This window comes from Chlorocebus sabaeus, chromosome 20 (assembly GCF_047675955.1).
Source record: "Chlorocebus sabaeus isolate Y175 chromosome 20, mChlSab1.0.hap1, whole genome shotgun sequence".
NCBI lineage: Eukaryota > Metazoa > Chordata > Mammalia > Primates > Cercopithecidae > Chlorocebus > Chlorocebus sabaeus.
Genome location: NC_132923.1, coordinates 15,904,713 through 15,925,456, shown reverse-complemented (window position 1 = coordinate 15,925,456; position 20,744 = coordinate 15,904,713). Strand labels below are relative to the sequence as shown.

Below are 20,744 nucleotides of genomic sequence, written 5' to 3'. Positions count from 1 at the left end.
AACCAGCAAGTTTTTATTAGTGATTTTTAAAGGGGAGGGAGTGTACAAATAGGGTGTGGGTCACAGAAATCACATGCTTCACAAGGCAGTAAAATATCACAAGGCAAATGGGGGCAGGGCGAGATCACAGGACTGGGGTGAAATTAAAATTGCTAATGAAGTTTCATGTCCCACTGGACACACGTTGTCACTGATAACATCTTATCAGGACACAGGGTTTCAGAGCCAACAACCAGTCTTGACTAAAATTTACTAAGCAGGAATTTCCTCATCCTAATAGGCCTGGGATCCCTGCGGGAGACCAGGGCTTATTTCATCCCTTATCTGCAACTGTGTAAGACAGACACTTTCAGAGCGGCCATTTTAGAGGCCTACCCCTGGGAATGCATTCTCTTTCTCAGGGCTGTTCCTTGCTGAGAAAAAGAATTCAGCAATATTTCTCCTTTTCGCTTTTGTAAGAAGAGAAATATGGCTCTATTCCGCCCAGCTCTTAGGCAGTCAGACGTAACAGTTATCTCCCTTGTTCCCTGAACATCGCTGTTACCTGTTCTTTTTTTAAGGTGCCCGGATTTCATATTGTTTAAACACACATGCTTTATGAACAATTTATGCAGTTAACGCAATCATCACAGGGTCCTGAGGCGACATACATCCTCAACTTACGAAGATGACAGGATTAAGAGATTAAAGTAAAGACAGGCATAGGAAATCACAAGAGTATTGATTGGGGAAGTGATAAATGTCCATGAAATCGTCACAATTTATTTTCTTCTGCCATGGCTTCAGGGGGTCCCTCCGTTCAGGGTCCCTGACTTCCACAACTCTCCCAAGTAGCTGGGACTACAGGTGCGTGCCACAACGCCCGGCTAATTTTTTGTATGTTTAGTAGAGATGGGATTTCACCATCTTGGCCAGGATGGTCTCCATCTCCTGACCTTGTGATCCATCTGTCTCAGCCTCCCAAAGTGCCACTGCACCCAACCAGCATGTCATTTTTTAACAGGTTTATTAGGGTATAACTGATACATAAACCAAACATATATTTATGTACAACTGGGTACATTTTGACATACATATATACCTATACAACAACCATCATCACAGTCAAAACAGAGAACACATCCATCCATCACTGCCATAAGATTCCTGGTGTCCCTTCATAATGCCTTTCTCCCACACCTCTAGTCCCCAGACTGCCAATCTGCTTTCTCTCATTATATATTATTTTATATTTTCTAGAATGTTATGTAAGTAGAATCCTGCAGTATTATCCTTTTTCTGTCTGGCTTATTTTACTCAGCATGATTATTTTAAATTTTATCCATGTTATGACGTATATCAGTAGTTTATTCCTTTGTATTGCTGAGTAGTGTTTCCATGGTTTGGATGTGCCACAATTTTGTTTGTCCATTCATCTGATGATGAATATTTGGTTGTTTCCATTTTGGAGATATTACAGATAAAGTTGCTGTGAACGTTTGTGTACAATTTTGTGTATAGACGTGTGCTGTCTTTCTCTTGAGTAGGCACTTAGGAGTGGAACGTCTGGATCATATGGCAGATGTAATGTTTAACTTTTGAAGAAACAGACAACTCTTTTCCAAAAACATTGTATCATTTACATTTCTACCTGCACTGTGTATGAGTTTCAGTTGTTCCACATCCTCACCAACACTCTGTATGGCCAGTCTTACTAATTTTAGACATTCTAATAGATATGAAGTGATATTGCATTGTAGTTTTAATTTATATTTTCTTAATGTCTAATGATATTGAGCATCTTTTCATGTGCTTATTTTCCACCGATTTTTTTTTTTTTTGGTGAATTATCTGTTCAAAAATTTTGCCAATTTTTTTTAAAATTTTAAGTTCTGAGGTACATGTGCAGGATGTGCAAGTTTGTTACATAGGTAAGTATGTGCCATGGTGATTTGCTGCACCTATCAACCCATCACCTAGGTATTAAGTCCAGCATCCATTAGCTATTTTCCCTGATGCTCTCTCCCCCCCACCCTCCCTGTGTCTGTGTGTTCACATTGTTCAGCTCCCACTTATAAGTGAGAACATGTGGTATTTGGTTTTCTGTTCCTGCATTAGTTTGATGAGGATGATGGCTTCCAGCTCCATCCATGTCCCTACAATGGACATGATCTCATTACTTTTTATGGCAGTGTAGTATTCCATGGTGTATATATACCACATTTTCTTTATCCAGTCTATCATTGATGGGCATTTGGGTTGATTCCAAATAGCGCATTCTTTGCTGTTGTGAACAGTGCTGCAGTGGATGTACATGTGTATGTATCTTTATAATGGAATGATTTATATTCCTTTGGGTATATACCCAGTAATGGGACTGCTGGGTCAAATGGTATTTCTGGTGCTGGGTCTTTGAGGAATCACCACACTGTCTTCCACAATGGTTGAGTTAATGTACATTCCCACCAACAGTGTAAAAGCGTTCGTATTTCTCTGTAGCCTCACCAGCATCTGTTGTTTCTTGACTTTTTAATAATTGCCATTCTGACTGGTGTGAGGTGGTATCTCATTGTCTAATGATCAGTTATACTGAGCTTGAGCTTTTTTCATACGTTTGTCGGCTGCATAAATGTCTTCTTTTGAGAATTGTCTGTTCATATCCTTTGCTTACTTTTTAATAGGGTTGTTCAATTTTTTCTTGTAAATTTGTTTAAGTTCCTTGTAGATTCTGGATATTAGGCCTTTGTCAGATGGATAGATTGCAAAATTTTTCTCCCATTCTGTAGGTTGTCTATTCACCCTGATGATAGTTTCTTTAGCTGTGCAGAAGCTCTTCAGTTTAATTAGATCCCATTTGTCAAGTTTTGCTTTTGTGGCAATTGCTTTTGACATTTTTGTCATGAAACCTTTGCCTGTGCCATGTCCTGAATGGTATTGCCTAGATTTTCTTCTAGGGTTTTTATAGTTTTGGGTTTTACATTCACATCTTTAATCTATCTTGAGTTAATTTTTGTATAAGGTGTAAAGAAGGGTTCCAGTTTCAGTTTTCTGCCTATGGCTAGCCAGTTTTCCCAGCACCATTTAATAAATAGGGAATCCTTTTCCCATTGCTTGTTTTTGTCAGTTTTGTCAAAGATCAGATGGCTGTAGATGTGCGGTCTTATTTCTGAGTTCTCTATTCTGTTCCATTGGTCTATGTGTCTGTTTTTGTACCAGTACCATGCTGTTTTGGTTAGTGTAACCTTGTAGTATAGTTTGAAGTCAGGTAGCGTGATGCCTCCAGCTTTGTTCTTTTTGCTTGCAATTGTCTTGACTGTACAGGCTCTTTTTTGCTTCCATATTGAATTTTAAAATAGTTTTTTCTAATTCTGTGAAGAATGTCAATGGTAGTTTAATGGGAACAGCATTGAATTTATAAATTACTTTGGGCAGTATGGCCGTATTCACGATATTGATTCCTCCTATCTGGGAGCATGGAGTGTTTTTCCATTTGTATGTGTCCTCTCCGATTTCCTTGAGCAGTGGTTTGTAGCTCTCCTTGAAAAGGTCCTTCACTCCCCTTGTCAGCTGTATTCCTAGGTATTGTAACAATACAATACCTAGGTATTGTAACAATACAATACCTAGGAATACAGCTGACAAGGGGAGTGAAGGACCTCTTTGTAGCAATTGTAAATGGGAGTTCATTCATGTGTCTTTGTAGCAATAGTGTCTTTGTAGCAATTGTAAATGGGAGTTCATTCATGATTTGGCTCTTTGCTTGTCTGTTGTTGGTGTACAGGAATGCTTGTGATTTCTGCATATTGACTTTGTATCTTGAGACTTTGCTGAAGTGGCTTATCAGTTTAGGTAGCTTTTGGGCTGAGATGATGGGTTTTTCTAGATAGAAGATTATGTCATATGCAAACAAAGACAATTTGACTTTCTCTCTTCCTATTTGAATACCCTTTATTTCTTTCTCTTGCCTGATTGCCCTGGACAGAACTTTTAATACTATGTTGAGTAGGAGTGGGGAGAGAGGGCGTCCTGTCTTGTGCCAGTTTTCAAAGGGAATGCTTCCAGCTTTTGCCCATTCAGTATGATATTGGCTGTGGGTTTGTTATAAATCGCTCTTATTATTTTGAGGTATGTTCCATCAATACATAGTTTATTGAGAGTTTTTAGCATGAAGGGATGTTGAATTTTATTAAAGGCCTTTTCTGTGTCTATTGAGACAATCATGTGGTTTTTGTCATTGGTTCTGTTTATGTGATGGATTACGTTTATTGATTCGTGTATGTTGAACCAGCATTGCATTCTGGGGATGAAGCTGACTTGATCATGGTAGATAAGCTTTTTGATGTGCTGCTGAACTTGGTTTGCCAGTATTTTATTGAGGATTTTTACATCAATGTTCTTCAGGGATATTGGCCTGAAGTTTGTTGTTGTTGTATCTCTGCCAGATTTTGGTATCAGGATGATGCTGGCCTCATAAAATGAGTTAGCGAGGAGTCCCTCTTTTTCTGTTGTTTGGAATAGTTGCAGAAGAAGTGGTGTCAGCTCTTCTTTTTATCTGTGAATTCAGCTGTAAATCCATCTGGTCCTGGGCTTTCCTTGGATGGTAGGCTACTTATTACTGCCCCAATTTCAGAACTCGTTATGAGTCTACTCAGGTATTCTACTTCTTCCTGGTTCAGTCTTGGGAGGATGTGTGTGTCCAAGAATTTATCCATTTCTTCTAGATTTTCTAGTTTATTTGCATAGAGGTGTTTGTAGTATTCTCTGATGGTTATTTGTATTTCTGTGGGACATCAAGTGATGTCCCCTTTATCATTTTTTATTGTGTCTGTTTGATTCTTCTTTTCTTCTTTATTAGTCTAGTAGTGGTCTATTTTATTAATCTTTCCAAAAAGTGGCTCCTGGAATCATTGATTTTTTTGAAGGGTTTTTCATATCTCTATCTCCTGCAGTTCCACTGTGACCTTGGTTATTTCTTATCTTCTGCTAGCTTTGGGGTTTGTTTGCTCTTGGTTCTCTAGTTCTTTTAGTTGTGATGTTAGGGTGTTGATTGGAGATCTTTCTAGCTTTTTGATGTGGGCGTTTAGTGCTATCCATTTCCCTCTTAACACTGCTTTAGCTGTGTCCCAGAGATTCTGGTATGTTGTCTCTTTGTTCTCATAGTGTCATATAACTTCTTGATTTCTGCCTTAATTTCATTATTTACTGAGGAGACATTCAGGAGCAGGTTGTTCAATTTTCACGTAGTTGTGTAGTTTTGAGTTAGTTTCTTAGTCTTGAGTTCTAATTTGATTGTCCTGTGGTCTGAGAGACTGTTTGATTTCAATTGTTTTGCATTTGCTGAGGAGTATTCTACTTTCAATTATGTGATCAATTTTAGAGTAAGTGCCTTGTGGCACCAAGAAGAATGTACATTCTATTGTTTTTGGGTAGAGAGTTTTGTAGATATTTATCAGGTCCACTTAATCCAGAACTGAGTTCAAGTCCTAAATATACTTGTTAATTTTCTGTCTCAATGATCTAACATTGACAGTGGGGTGTTAAAGTCTCCCACTATTATTATGTGGGAGTATAAGTCTCTTTGTAGGTCTCTAAGAACTTGTTTTATAGATCTGGGTGCTCCTGTATTGGGTGTATGTATATTTAGGATAGTTAGCTCTTGTTGAATTGAACCCTTCAGCATTATGTAAAGCCCTTCTTTGTCTTTTTTGATCTTTGTTGGTTTAAAGTCTGTTTTGTCAGAAACTAGGATTGCAACCCCTGCTTTTTTTTTTTTTTTTCTTTCCATTTGCTTGGTAAATTTTCCTCCATCCCTTTATTTTGATCCTGTGTGTGTCTTTGCACATGAGATGGGTCTCCTGAAAGTACACCAGTGGGTCTTGACTCTATCCAATTTGCCATTCTGTGTCTTTTAATTGGGGCATTTAGCACATTTACATTTAAGGTTAATGTGGTTATGTGTGATTTGATCCTGTCATCATGATGCTAGCTGGTTATTTTGCAGACTTGTTATTGTAGTTGCTTCATAGTGTCATTGCTTTGTGTACTTCAGTGTGTTTTTGTAGTGGCTGGTAATAGTTTTTCCTTTCCATATTTAGCTCTTCCTTCAGGAGTTCTTGCAAGGTGGTGATGAGTTGCCTCAGCATTTGCTTGTCTGGAAAGGATTTTATTTTGCCTTCACTTATGAAGCTTAGTTTGGTGAGACAGGAAATTATGGGTTGGAAATTCTTTTCTTTAAGAATGTTGCATATTGGCTTCCAGTTGCTTCTGGCTTGTAGGGTTTCCACTGAGAAAGCCACTGTTAGTCTGATGGGCTTCCCTTTGTAGGTGACCTGTCCTTTCTTTCTGGCTGCCCTTAACATTTTTTCCTTCATTTTGACCTTGGAGAATCTGATGATTATGTGTCTTGGGGTTGATCTTCTCATGGAGTATTTTACTGAAGTTCTCTGGATTTCTGAATTTGAATGTTGGCCTGTCTTGCTAGGTTGGAGAAGTTCTGGCCTGTCTTGCTAGGTTGGGGAAGTTCTGGATGATATCCTGAAGTATGTTTTCCAACTTGAAATTTGGTTCTGTTCTCCCCATCTCTTCCAGGTACCCTCATCAGCCATAGATTCGGTATTTTTACATAATTCCATAGTTCTCAGAGGTTTTGTTCATTCCTTTTCACTCTTTTTTCTCTTAACCATGTCTGCCTGTCTTATTTCAGCAAGATAGTCGTCAAGCTCTGAGATTCTTTCCTCTGCTTGGTCTCTTCAGCTGTTGATACTTGTGGTTGCATTGTGAATTTCACATTGTGTTTTTCAGCTCCATCAGGTTGTTTATGTTTCTCTTTAAACTGGTTATTCTGGTTAACAGCTCCTATAATGTTTTATCATGGTTCTTGGCTTCTTTGCATTGGGTTAGAACATTACTCCTTTTATTCAGTGAAGTTTGTTACTGCCTGCCTTCTAAAGCCTACTTCTGTCAGTTCATCCATCTCAGCCTCAGCCTCAGCCCAGTTCTGTGCCCTTGCTGGAGAGGTGTTGTGATCATTTGGAGGAGAAGAGGCACTCTGGGGTTTTTGAGTTTTCACCATTTTTGTGTTGATTCTTTCTCGTCATCCTCAGTTTATCTACCTTTGATTTTTGAGGCTGCTGACTTTTGGATGGAGTTTATGTGGGGTCTTTTTTTGTTGATGATGATGTTGTTGCTTTCTGTTTGTTTTTAACAGTCAGGCCTCTCTTCTGTAGGGCTGATGCCATTTGTTGGGGGTCGAATCCATACTGTACTCACCTGGGTCCCTCTTGCATCTGGAGGTATCACCAGTGGAGGCTGCAGAACAGCAAAGATGGCAGCCTGCTCCTTCCTCTGGGAGGAAGCACTGACCTGATGCCAGCAGGAATGTTCCTGTATAAGGTGTCTGGCGACCCCTGATTACAGGGGTCTCACCTAGTAAGGAGGCATGGGCTCAGGGACCTGCTTAAGGAAGCACTCTGACTGCACCTTGGCAGAGCAGGTATGCTGCACTGAAGGGACTCCCCCTCCTCTGGACTGCCCAGACCCTTCAGAGGCAGCAGGAAGGAAAGACTAAGCCTGCTGAACCACGAAGACGTTAGCCACCCCTACCCCTGGGGGCTCCTTCCCAGAGAGATCAGTTCTGCCCATAAACCCCTACCTGGAGTTGCTGACATTTCTGCAGGGAGGCCCCACCTAGTGAGGAGGAATGGATCCAAGTCCCACCTAAAGAAGCAGTCGGGCCACAGTCTGCCACAGCCACTGTGCTGTGCTGTGGGGAGTTCCTCCTGGTCCAAACCACATATTCTCCCCAGCACTGGCAGGGAAAAAAGGGCAGACTGGACCCACAGTGATGGCGGCCATCCCAGGAACTTGGTCATCTTAGGCAATCTCCAGTCTCCTGCTGTTGGCTGCAACCTCAGTGGCCACTGAGCATCTGAGCAGCTCTGTGCTTGGGATCCAAGGCCCTGTTGGTGTGGGCTCACGAGGGGATCTCCTGATCCACAGGTTGCACAGATCTGTGGAAGAAGAATGGTTTCCTAGGCAGGGTGCCACAATCCCTCACCGCCTTCCTTGGTTGGGGGTGGGAACTCCCCTTGCCCTGTGTGGCTCCCAGATGGGGCTGTTGCACTACCCTGCTTTTCCTCACTGTCCGTGGGTCATGCCCACTGCCTAGTCAGTCCCAATGGGAGAACCTGGTTACCTCAGCCTGAAAGTGCAGCATTCACTTGCTGTTTTCATTCTTGATAGTAGTGGCCAACAGCAACTCCTTCTAGTTGGCCATCTTGGCCCCTCCTGCGACCTTGCCAGTGTTTTAATTAAGTTGTTCCTTTCCTCTGTTCTTCCTTCCTTCCTTCTTATCCTTTTTCTCCTGCTGCTCCTCCAGTCTTATAAAACCTTCAGTACAAAGTTGAATAGAAGTGGTAGGAATAGTCATCCTACCCTTATTCCTGATCTTAGGGAGATAGCATCCAGTCTCACCATTCATTATGATGTTAGGTGTTCCCTAGATGCCCTTTATCAGGTTGAGAAAGTTCCATTCTAATCATAGTTTATTGAGTATTGTTAGTCATGAAAAGGTGTTGGATTTTGTTAAATGCTTTTTCTGCATCTATTGAGATGATCAAGGTTTTTCTTTTTTAGTCTGCTGTAGTTATTTACTTAATTTTTGAATATTAAACCAATCTTGCATTCCTAGAATAAACCTCACTTAGTCATGGTAAATTATCATTTTTCTATTTTGTTAGATTCAATTTGCTAAAATTATGTTAAGAATATTTGCATTGTCTGAGCATGTTGGCTCACACCTGTATTTCCAGTACTTTGGGAGGCTGAAGCAGGCGAAATGCTTGAGGCCAGGAATTCAAGACCAGCCTGGGCAACATAGCAAGACCTCATCTCAGCAAAACAATAAAAATTAACTGAGTGTGGTGGCATGCCTGTGTCGCCAGCTACTTAGGAGGCTATGGTGGGAGGATCGCTTGAGCCCAGAAGTCCAAGGCTGCAATGAGCTATTATCACACTACTGCACTCCAGCTTGAGTGACAGAGGGAGACTCTTGTCTCAAAAAAAAAAAAAAATGCCTCCATATGTATGAGGATATTGGACTACAGTTTTCTTTTCTCATAATGTCGTATTTGGTTTTGGTGTCAAAGTAATGCTTACGGACCTTAGAGAATGAGTTGAGAAGTACTGCCACCTCTTTCAGTTAGTGGAAAACTTTGTGTGGAGTTGTTATTTCTCCCCTAAATGTGTTGTAGAGTTTGTCAATAAAGCTGTCTGGGCCTGTAGTTTTCTTTGCAGGAAGATTTTTTTTAACTACCAATTCATTTTTTTTTTTTAAGATACAGGGTTTATGCAGTGAGCATTGAGTGAGCTCTTGCAATTTGAGTCTTAAGGAATTTGTCTATTTTTATTGAAGTTGTTTATTGGCATGATATTGCTCATAATATTATCTTACTATCCTTTTAATATCTAAGACCTGTAGAGACTTCTTTTTTTCATATAACAGGTTTATTGAAATATAATTCTCATACAATACAATATACTCATTTAGTGTACAATGCAGTGGTTCTTAATATATTCATAGTTTTATAACCATTACCACAATTTTTGAACATTTTTATTAAGCCAAAAAGAAATTCCATACTCATTAGCAGTCATTCCCCATTTCCCTCTAGTTCCCACTCCCCCAGCCCTTAGCAACCACTAATCTATTTTCTGTCTCTATAGATTTTCGTATTCTGAATGTTTCATATAAATGGAATCACATAATTTATATTGTTTTATGATTGACTTCTCTCATTTAGCATAATGGAGTTTGGGGGGCTTTTTAAATGTAATTTTTAAAAGTATATATATTTTTTTCATGGAGACGGGTCTCACTATATTGTCCAGGCTGGTCTTAAACTCCTGGGCTCAAGTGATCCTCTTGCCTCAGCCTCCCAGAGTGCTGAGCTTACAGGCATGAGCCACTGTACCCAGCCACAGCATAATGTTTTTAAGGTACATCCATGTCATAGTGTCTTTCAGTACTTCATTCCTGGCCAGGCACAGTGGCTGATGCCTGATGCCTGTAATCCCAACACTTTGGGAGGCCGAGGAAGGAGGATCACTTGAGCTCAGGAGTTTGAGACTGTCCTGAGAAACAAAGGGAGACCCCGTTCTTTACCCCTCCCTCCCCGACACACACACACAATTAATAGGGCATAAAGGCACAAGCTTGTGGCCCCAGCTACTTGGGAGGCTGAGCGGGGAGGATCGCTTGAGCCTGGGAAGTTGAAGCTGCAGTGAGCCGTGATTGTGCCACCGCACACCAGCAGGCAACAGAGCAAGACTGTCTTAAAAAAAAAAAAAAAAAAAAAAAAAATTCATTATTTTCTATGGCTGAATAATATCTGTTTCATTTTATAGATATACCACATTTTTTATCCATTTATTAGTTGATGTACATTAGGATTGTTTCCACTTTTGGGCCGTTATCAATAATGCTGATGTGAACATTTGTGTATAAGTTTTTTGTTTTTGTTTTGAGACAGAGTGTCACTCTGTTGCCCAGGCTGGAGTGCAGTGGGGTGATCTCAGCTCACTTCAATCTCTGCCTCCTGGGTTCAAGCGATTCTCCTGCCTCAGCCCCCTGAGTAGCTGGGATTACAGGTGCATACCACCATACCTGGCTGATTTTTCTATTTTTAGTAGAGTCAGAGTTTCACCACGTTGGCCAGGCTGGTCTCAACTCCTGACCTCAGGTGATCCACCAGCCTCGGCCTCCCAAAGTGGGATTACAGCCATGAACCACCGTGCCCGACCTCATGTATAAGTTTTTATGTGATATATGTTTTAATTTCTCTTACGTGTATATCTAGGGGTAGAATTGCTGTGTCATATGCTAAGTATATGTTTAACCTTTTAATTTATTTATTTATTGAGACGGAGTCTCGCTCTGTCGCCCAGGCTGTAGTGCAGTGGCGTGATCTCAGCTCACTGCAACCTTTGCCTCCCAGGTTCAAGCAGTTCTCCGCTCAGCCTCCCAAGTAACTGAGATTACAGACACATGCAACTACGCCCGGCTAATTTTTTTGTATTTTTAATAGAGACAGGGTTTCACCATATTGGCCAGGCTGGTCTTGAACTCCTAACCTCGTGATCCGCCTGCCTCAGCTTCCCAAAGTGCTAGGATTACAAGCATGAGCCACTGCGACCGGCCTATGTTTAACCTTTTAAAGAACTACCAGACTTTCCCAAAACAGCAGCAACAGTTTACATTCCTGTCAGCAGGGGATGCATGTTCCTATTTCTCCACATCCTCACCAACTTGTTATTAACTTTTTTATTATAGCCATCCTCATGGGTGTGACAGTGATGTCTCTCTTGTTCTTAATATTGGTAACTTGTGACTTCCCTCTTTTGTCTTTATCAGTCTAGTAGAAGTTTATTGATTTTATTGAACTTTTCAAAGAACCAACTGCTGGGTTAGTTTTCTCTCATTTTGTGCTATTTCATTGATTTCTGCTCTGGTCTTTGTTATTTCCTTTCTTCTGCTTATTTTGAGTCTTTTTTTTTCTAATTTCTCAAGATGGAAACTAAGATCTGATTGGAGACCTTTGCTGATGTAGGGGTTTTAATGCTGTACATTTCTTGCTATGTACTGCTGTACTAGATCTCACAAATTTTAATGAATCGTATTTCTCATTCAATTCAAAATGCTTTCTAATTTCCCTTTGATTTCTTCTCTGATTCACGGGTGATTTAGAAGTGTGTTATAAAATATTTGAGGATCTTCCAAATATTATTCTCTAATTGATTTCTAATTTCATGTGGTCTAAGAACATGTTTTGTATGATATGAATCTTTTAAATTATTGACCTGTTTTCTGTCCCAGATAGAATATGGTGATAAATGTCCTACATGTATGTGAGTAGAATATGTATTCTGCTCTTGTTGGCAGGAGTGTTCTATAAATGTCAATTACGTCAAATTGATTGATGGTATTTATTAGAGTTTCTGACTAATTTTATTAATTATTGAGAGAGGGGATCCACCTATTGTTGTGGATTTGTCCATTTCTTTTTTATTTCTATCAGTTTTGCTTTATGTATTTTGAAGCTCTGTCATTAGGTATATAAACATTTAGAATCATTATGTACCCCTTATTGAAATGATCCTGTTATCATTCTGAAATGTCCCTTTTAATACCTGGCAGTATTTTTGCTATGAAGTCTACTTTGTCTGGCATTAATATAGACATTCTGGCTTTCTTTTAATGATTAGTGTTAGCATAATATATTTTTCCATCCTTTTACTTTTAACCTATTTGTATATTTATTAAAGTGGGCTTTTCGTAAGGAATATATAGTTGGGTCTTGCATTTTTATCCAATCTAACAATCTCTGCCATTTTGTTGACATGTTTAGACCAAAGATCAGCAATCTATAGCCCACAGGTCAAACCTAACCACTGCCTGCCTTTGGAAATAAAGTTTTATTGGAACACAGCCAAGTCCATTCATTTGTGTATTGTCTGTGGCTGCTGTCACACTCCAGTGGCAGAGTTTGCTCACCTATTATGCAGACCATTTACATTTCATGTGATTATTGATGTGGTTGGATTTTTTTTTATGTGGTTGGATTTTAAACTACTGTGTTGCTATTTCTTTTCATTGGTCCCATCTGTTCTTTTCTCCCTTTTTCCTTTTTTTAAACTGCCATCTTGGGGATTAATTGGGTATTTTTCATTATTCCATTTGATATCGTTTGTTGACTTATTAGCTGTAACTCTTTTTTTATTATTATTTTAGTATTTGCTGTTAGAGCATTCAGAAAATAACCACAAGGAATGACCCTAGGATGTCTTGATTCTCTTAATCTGACTCAATCTACCAGAATGTTACCTTTCTGGCTCCTGATAAATTAAGGCATACTGCCATAGCTTTATTTCCCTTGACTGTTTACAGAAAAGAAAGATGGAGTAAATAGGGACTTTTGTTTGCCTATATGAGAGTATCCAAAATAGATTTCGTATATATGATTTGGATTAAGAGTAGAACTGCATTTTTAGGAGCATTGACCTGTAAGATATAGTGATTAATTCATTAGTTTGAGTCACTTTTTGAAATAGTAAGTGATTGTTAAGATGCTCCAATGTAAAAATCTGCATCTTTGCAGGCTACCATCAATATTGTTTTTGATCGAGTTGGGAAAACGGATCCTGTCACAAGAGGCATTGAGATCACTGTGAATTATCTCGGAATCCAATTTGATGTAAGTGTTATATCAGGATTCAAGATCCTGGTTTGTCATGTTTCTTTCTCTTTTATCTGCTATAACTTATCATTGTTAAGATTCTAATTTGTATGCTTTAGGTACTTGCTTCTGCTTTTGTTCTTCCCATTCACCTCAGTATATTTTAACATATTCATATGGAAAATTTTTATATTTTGATGTATTCACATGGAAAATTTGTAAAAGGCCAAGATTCTCTGTCTTAACATAAAGCCAGAAGTAATGACTGATACTTAATATTGTCATGGATGCTGATTATTTCTACAGCTGCTCCTCTGCTTCTCTATAGCCAGCTACCAGTTTACCATTTTCTCCCCACCAAAGTATTCAGATACTTCCCTCTGTGATTCTTGATGAGCTCTTCAAACGTACAACTCACCTTTGATGCCCCAGTGGAAAATTAACTACTAATTAGTGTTCCGTGTTAGAGCTGAAACGATTTCTGCTGTTAGAAATGATCTTTATCAATTAATGTGGACCTAGGGCTAAAGATGGTAACTGTCACCTCTGCACAAAGTTGTTTTTATAAATTGGCTTTTTACTGTTTCATAATACCACTGTCATAAATACACCCTTGTCGTAATTGAAGTTCAGTGTATTTATTCATAAACCAGAGCCAATGACTCAGGCTGAATAGCACTTTAACGGTAAGACCAATGTCATATAATAGTCCCAGTATAGGCCATTTAGCTGTGCTGTCAACCTAGCCACAGACTGCATGCTACCCCCAGCCATCCATCCCAGCCAGACATGCCCCGATCTCAAAAGGACTTGGATAAAATGAAAATGCACCAGAGCAAACCGAGCCCCAATCCTTGAGAAACAGCTCAATGTACATGTTTCTTGATGCTAGATCAATTGTATATCCTCTTTGAGTGTGAAGGAGCATGGTATCTTTTATTCAAGTAGTATATAAATTATATTAAGTATGCTTTACAGGCCAGGCACTACTGTGGCTCACATCTGTAGTCCCAGCACTTTGAGAGGCCGAGACAGATCACTTGAGTCCAGGAGTTCAAGACTAGCCTGGGCAACATGGTGAAACCCCATCTCTAGAAAAAATATAAAAATTAGTTGGATATGGTGGCATGCACCGGTAGTCCCAGCTACGCAGGAGGCTGAAGCAGAAGGATCACTTGAACCGGGAAGGCAGAAGTTGCAGTGAGCTGAGATAGTGCCACTGCATTCTATTCTGGGCAATAGAGTGAGACCCCTGTCTCAAAAAACAACAAAAAGTATGCTTTGCTATTGTTGCATTTGTGTTTTCTTAAGTGTTTTACTGGGCTGAGTTTTTAGCAATGCTTCTCCTTTTCTGTACTTTCTGAGGATACTTAGATGGTCATGTATATATTCCATCTACAATTCATCTGTTTATGCCATATTTTGTAATTCTGAATAACAAATCTTTTAGATGTTAGTAATAGCAGCTCCCTTGCAGATACTTTTCAGAACTGAATCAAACACAGGGTCCCAAAACTCCTTCTCACTATGAAGCAATGCAGGAGGAGAAAAAGGTATCATGTGGTTCCAGTGAAATTCAGCTATTTCCTAGAATTTAGCTGAGAATGTCTATATATTCCTTTATTATAAAAAGAAAGATTCCTTGAAGTTTTGGTGGTTAGGGAACTATTATTCATAGACACTGAAAGTAATCAAGCTATTATTTACTTTCCTTTTAATTCCTGCTTTTCATTTATAACAGTAAAACTGTATCATTAGTTCTGTTTCTTCTGATTTATTAGTGTTATTTTTATCACTCCTTGGTACTTGCTGCCAGGCATGGTGACTCATGCCTGTAATACCAACACTTTGGGAGGCTGATGTGGAAGTATTGCTTGAGCCCAGGAGTTTGAGACCAGCCTGGACTACATAGCAAGACCCTGGCTCTAAAAAAAAAAAAATTTTTTTTAATTTTAAGGTTTAATTAAGTCTGCTAATTAAGATATCTACTGCAGTCTTTCTGTAGTTGTTTTATTTGCCACTTACTTGCTTTCCTCTCTCCCTTAAGAAAAAAAAATCAGGTAGGGTCTAATGAAGTTCCCTCTCACAGTCACGTAAATGATTAGGATATAGCTTTTACTTAGCCTTTACATCTCTCTGAACAGAGGTTTAGCAGCTGTTTTTTCTTCCTATCATGGTGGCAGGTGAAGTTTTGGTCCCAACACATTTCCTTCATTCTTGTTGGAATAATCATCGTTACATCCATCAGAGGACTGCTGATCACTCTTACCAAGGTGTGTTTTATCACAGTGTTAAAAAGTACTGCTTATCATTTGTTTAATTAAATGTGGTACCAGCTGGGTGTGGTGGCTCATGCCCGTAATCCCAACACTTTGGGAGGCTGAGGTGGGCGGATCATGAGGTCAGGAGATGGAGACCATCCTGGCCAACATGGTGAAACCCCATCTTTACTAAAAATACAACAAATTAGCTGGGTGTGGTGGCACATGCCTGTGGTCCCAGTTACTTGGGCGGCTGAGACAGGAGAATCACTTGAACTTGGGGGGCGGGGATTGCAGTGAGCCAAGATCGCACCACTGCACTCCAGCCTGGTGATACAGCAAGACTCCGTCTCAAAAAAAAAAAGTGGTACCATGAGATAATTTTACCTAATTAAGAATTCTGCCTCCTGGGACTTTAAACAGTCCCAAGGATTTAAAAGACATACAACCGAATTTTTAAAAAGTTAAACTACTACATAAATTGTTGGCAATATATTTACATCATATACCAATTATAGATAAGTACATTCACTAAAGGTAATAGAGAAAGATATGGTTCTGTTTTGTTCACTGATATGTTATCAGTATCTAGAACAGAACCTAGCACATGGTAGGCAGGTATTCAGCAGATATTTGAGACTGGAAGAATAATTGTGAGAATCACTTGTAGAGAAGATATGGAAGTAGGGGGACAGAATATAGCAAGTCCTCAATGTATCAATAAGTTCTTGGAAACAGCGGCTTTAAGTAAAACTATATACCAAGTCCTCAAAAAAATGTTTCGTTCAACATTTCATTATAATGCTGATGAGAAAAATGTAGTTTTGTTATACGTCATTTCACTTAAAATCTCAGTTTCCAAGATCCTATAAATGGCATTAAGGAAGGACCTACTGAATTCAACTATTTTCTAATCAGTGTAGGAAGACTTCACGGAGGTGGAAAGTGAGTCCTCCCTGGTAGGAAAGGTAGGGATTTAAAATCCAGGAGCTTTTGAATGAAAGAAGAGGTTGGGACGGGAAGGGATTTGCAGGCATCTAGCAGAGTTTTAGACAGAGCACAGGAGCCTAGTAACAACTACAAACACTGTGAGTGGGCTGGAGTGATCTGACTTAATGTTTACAGTGATGTTAAGTCACATGTGTCACATAGTTTCTGAAGTGTGATAGCAATAGGAATCCTTTCATATGTTATGTGAAGAACTTACCTCCGGGGGAAACTAACTTTTTCTGCAGTCTATTTTAAGTCTCTTCTTTATAGGCTTAATCATATGAACTGTTCTATACAGGATTGTGGCATCGAAGAGACACTTTCAATCAAATGTTAACCATATTTCTTATTGTTCATGACACACGAATCTAACAGTACTGCATAAATTTATCTCCCTCTTTCTTGACAGTTCTTTTATGCCATCTCTAGCAGTAAGTCCTCCAATGTCATTGTCCTGCTGTTAGCACAGATAATGGTAAGTTTATTGAGTTACCTTTATGTTTACAGCTGTGAAATATCAGAAATGTGCTTGATACTTTTAAGAATTTTAATAATTTCCTTTGTCCTGTTCCTCACTACATTCAGAGTCACTTCTGGATTAATTCATTTGACTTACAGGGCATGTACTTTGTCTCCTCTGTGCTGCTGATCCGAATGAGTATGCCTCCAGAATACCGCACCATCATCACTGAAGTCCTTGGAGAACTGCAGTTCAACTTCTATCACCGTTGGTTTGATGTGATCTTCCTGGTCAGCGCTCTCTCTAGCATACTTTTCCTCTATTTGGCTCACAAACAGGCACCAGAGAAGCATATGGCACCTTGAACTTAAGCCTACTACAGACTATTAGAGGCCAGTGGTTTCAAAATTTAGATCTAAGAGGGGGAAAAATGGAACCAGGGCCTGACGTTTTATAAACAACAAAATGCTGTGGTAGCATTTTTCACCTCATAGCATACTGTTTCCCGGTCGGGTGATACTATGACCGTGAGTAGCATCAGCCAGAACATGAGAGGGAGAAGTAACTCAAGACAGTACTCAGCAGAGAGCGTCCCGTGTGGATTTGAGGCTGGTGCAAAGGCGGAGAGGAGCCAAGAAACTAAAGGGAAAAAATACACTGGAACTCTGGGGCAAGAGATTTCTATGGTAGCTGGGCCAAACACATATGATTTCCGTTTTAAGGTTCACATGGAGAAGGTTATAGCTTTCCCTTGAGATTGACTCATTAAAATCAGAGATTGTAACACTTTGGCCTTAGGTTCCTTTCATCAAGCATAGCTTGGTGTTGTGCTTGTGTGATCTGACTTGAGTTAGCATCCCACACCTCCTCATCTGAGCCTACCCCATTAAAATAACCAAGAAGTTATCTGTTCTTTTCCGGGAAAGGGGTAGTGTGTACCTGAAATAGATTCTACCAAAAGAGAGATTTCAGGTATGTCATTTTTTCTTGATTTCCTGTCAACTTAGTATTATACCCTACTTTCAATTCAGTAGTGATGTTTCCTTTTTTTTTTTTTCTATCTGCCCCTCACACTGTGGGGTGAAACCATGAATAACTTAACTGGGGGAAGGAGTCACTTGTGAAAGGGAAATGTTGAAAAATTTTTAGAACATTCAGACATGCAATTTAAGAAAATTCTGAATTTTATTACTAAGGTCTTATTTTGTACTTAATGTGTTTTGGGTTTCTAGAAGCAAATGAAGGTTAAAGCATAAAAAGTGAATCCAAAACAAAAGCTCTATCAAGTGTACTCAAAAGGCATTTGTTAATGGTATTTATTCTAGCAACTACAACATTGTTACAAAAGCATAATTTTAATAGGCTTATCTGCTAAGATGCTTTAATAAGCAGCTATCACCTATACAGAGTTATGAATCATCTTTGGTGCTCAAGGAACCTGTAGAAGTAAGAGACATCATCATACAGAGAAATGTAGTTAAGTTGAAGCTTGGAAGAGATCACATGAAAAAAATCTAGCTCTTGCCTTATCTCTTCCTAAGTTAAGCATAAATTAGCAGTCTGCAGTAGCCATCCGTAAGACCAGTCACACATGGTGAATGGTTTCCAGTGGAGTTTTTCTTCTAAAGAGACAGTAAACTGGTCGCAACTCATTCCTTGAGAAACGATTCCTATTAAATACCCAGAAATAGCTATCAAATAAACAGCCAACGCTATTACTTGTTTTCATCACATCTCTGTATCTTCAGAATTGGAAGAAGAATGTGAGGCTGTACTGTGGGCCTGTGTAAAAGAAAACAAAGAATTTACAATTGGTAGAGTAATGAAAAAGGGATGATCTATTCTAGAGTTGCATGACTTAAGTCAGGGAGTAGAGTCACTCACTAGAATTTCTTACTTTCACAGCATGCAGTTGACAGCAATTGTCTAGAGCTCATAAATCAAGAAGTAAAAAGTTTATCAGTATTGTAATGGGAACCCCCAGAAGAGCCTGAATCAGATGATCTAGGTATGACTAGAAGTCAGGTGACCTGAATTCTACACTTGACCGTTTTCAACTTGCTGTTTGACACATTAACAAATTCCTTAATGTCTGTATATATTTTTTTTTATAAGACTAGGATATTGACTTCCTAAAGAGAAATGATAGAATTTTTAAATGACAACTAAAATAGTGTTTATTAAGCATTCCAGAATACAAATCAGTGGGCATTGTGTGTGTTCATTAAACTGAGTTTATTAAATAAACTGAGTTTATTAAAATGAGTATTCACCAATTAGCAGAATATAATGGAAAGAACAACATTGAATTAAACTTTTTTAGAGTCTTGGCTTTGCTATAAATTTCCTTTCTGAATTTGGATAAGTCAGTTTACTTTTGGACCTCAAGTTCATCTATGAAAAATTGGGGGCCGGGCGCAGTGGTTCAAGCCTGTAATCCCAGCACTTTGGGAGGCCGAGACAGGTGGATCACAAGGTCAGGAGATCGAGACCATCCTGGCTAACATGGTGAAACCCCATCTCTACTAAAAAATACAAAAAACTAGCCGGGCGAGGTGACGGGCGCCTGTAGTCCCAGCTACTTGGGAGGCTGAGGCAGGAGAATGGCGTGAACCGGGGAGGCAGAGCTTGCAGTGAGCTGAGATCCGGCCACTGCACTCCAGCCTGGGCGACAGAGCAAGACTCCGTCTCAAAAAAAAAAAAAAAAAAAAAGAAATATTGGGCAAAAATATGAAACTGAGACTTACCAAGAAGTTTAATCCAAATATATAGAGAATGCTTAATCTTTCCTAGTAATAAAACTGGAATACCTGTCAGTTATTTTAGACAATATTGTCTATAAGCATCACCATTTACATGCTTACTATGAGCCAGCCACTATTCAAAGCACTTTAATATAGTTAATATAATCTTAGTTAACATAATCCTGATAACAATCCTACAAATTATCCCCATTTTATGGGTGGGAAAACTGAGGAACAGAACAAATAAATCCATTTCCCCGCAACTGACAAATGACAGAACCAGAATTCATACATAGATCATCCAATTCAGGCTCTTCTGGGGGTTCCCATTACAATACTGATAAACTTTGTACCTCTTGATTTATTAGCTCTAGACAACTGCTATCAGCTGCATGCTGTGAAAGTAAGAAATTTGTTGTCCTTGTACGGCCGCCTGTCCTCTACAACAACTTGATTTGTGAGTTATCTTTACATTGTCATTTTCTAGTTTTAAAAAAATCTGTGGCAAACAGACATTAAATATACTCATAGGGACTATACCCCTACTCCAGTAAATTAGATCACGAAAAGAAATAGGCCCCCACTCACCCGTTCTTTTGCCATGTCCGAGTCATGCCCTGACTCCACCACTGTTCCTTCTTTAGAATCTGGAGGGGTGTCAAGTGGATCAGCCAGGGAGGAAACAATAGGGATTTTCTTAGCTTGGAAATAATCATAGGCCTTCTTTCCACAGACTAAAAGTGTGACATTCTTCCCACTGCTCTGGATTCTATCCACCACCTTCTCATAGGGTTCATCCAGCACATTCACCCCATTCACTTCAATGATGATATCTTCATCCTCTAGCCCAGCCAAGTCAGCAGGGCCGCCCTTCTGTACCTGTGAACAGAAGTTCTGAGTTATCAATTTCAAACACAGAGAAGGGGATGTCAGACTAGCTCTCCTTCAGAGGACAGATGAGGAGTTCAAGAATTTATTCTTAATCATGTTATTATTTCTCCTTGAGGTATAGAGTTGAAAAAGGTGTTCTAATGCTTTTGTATTTATGAAGGCTGTAACTTCTATATTCACATGATTA

General features: G+C 39.3%; 2 protein-coding genes across 6 annotated transcripts in view; one reads left to right on the top strand and one right to left on the bottom strand.

Moving 5' to 3' along the window:
* Positions 1-17,708, top strand: part of GPR89A (G protein-coupled receptor 89A) — a 57,759-nt gene extending 40,051 nt beyond the window's left edge. For both annotated transcript variants that reach the window (XM_007977325.3, XM_007977326.3), the window contains exons 11-14: positions 13,134-13,229; positions 15,395-15,484; positions 16,872-16,937; positions 17,081-17,708. In XM_007977325.3, the coding sequence (XP_007975516.2) occupies positions 13,134-13,229; positions 15,395-15,484; positions 16,872-16,937; positions 17,081-17,287 (459 nt within the window). In that variant the 3' untranslated portion in view covers positions 17,288-17,708. The remainder of the gene's footprint in view (positions 1-13,133; positions 13,230-15,394; positions 15,485-16,871; positions 16,938-17,080) is intronic.
* A 383-nt stretch (positions 17,709-18,091) lies between these two features.
* PDZK1 (PDZ domain containing 1) overlaps positions 18,092-20,744 on the bottom strand; it is a 49,907-nt gene continuing 47,254 nt past the window's right edge. For all 4 annotated transcript variants that reach the window (XM_073008079.1, XM_007977312.3, XM_037997388.2 and 1 more), the window contains 2 exons: positions 20,255-20,545; positions 18,092-18,704 (listed from right to left, as the gene is read on the bottom strand). In XM_073008079.1, coding sequence (XP_072864180.1) covers positions 18,651-18,704; positions 20,255-20,545 — 345 coding nt within the window. In that variant the 3' untranslated portion in view covers positions 18,092-18,650. The remainder of the gene's footprint in view (positions 18,705-20,254; positions 20,546-20,744) is intronic.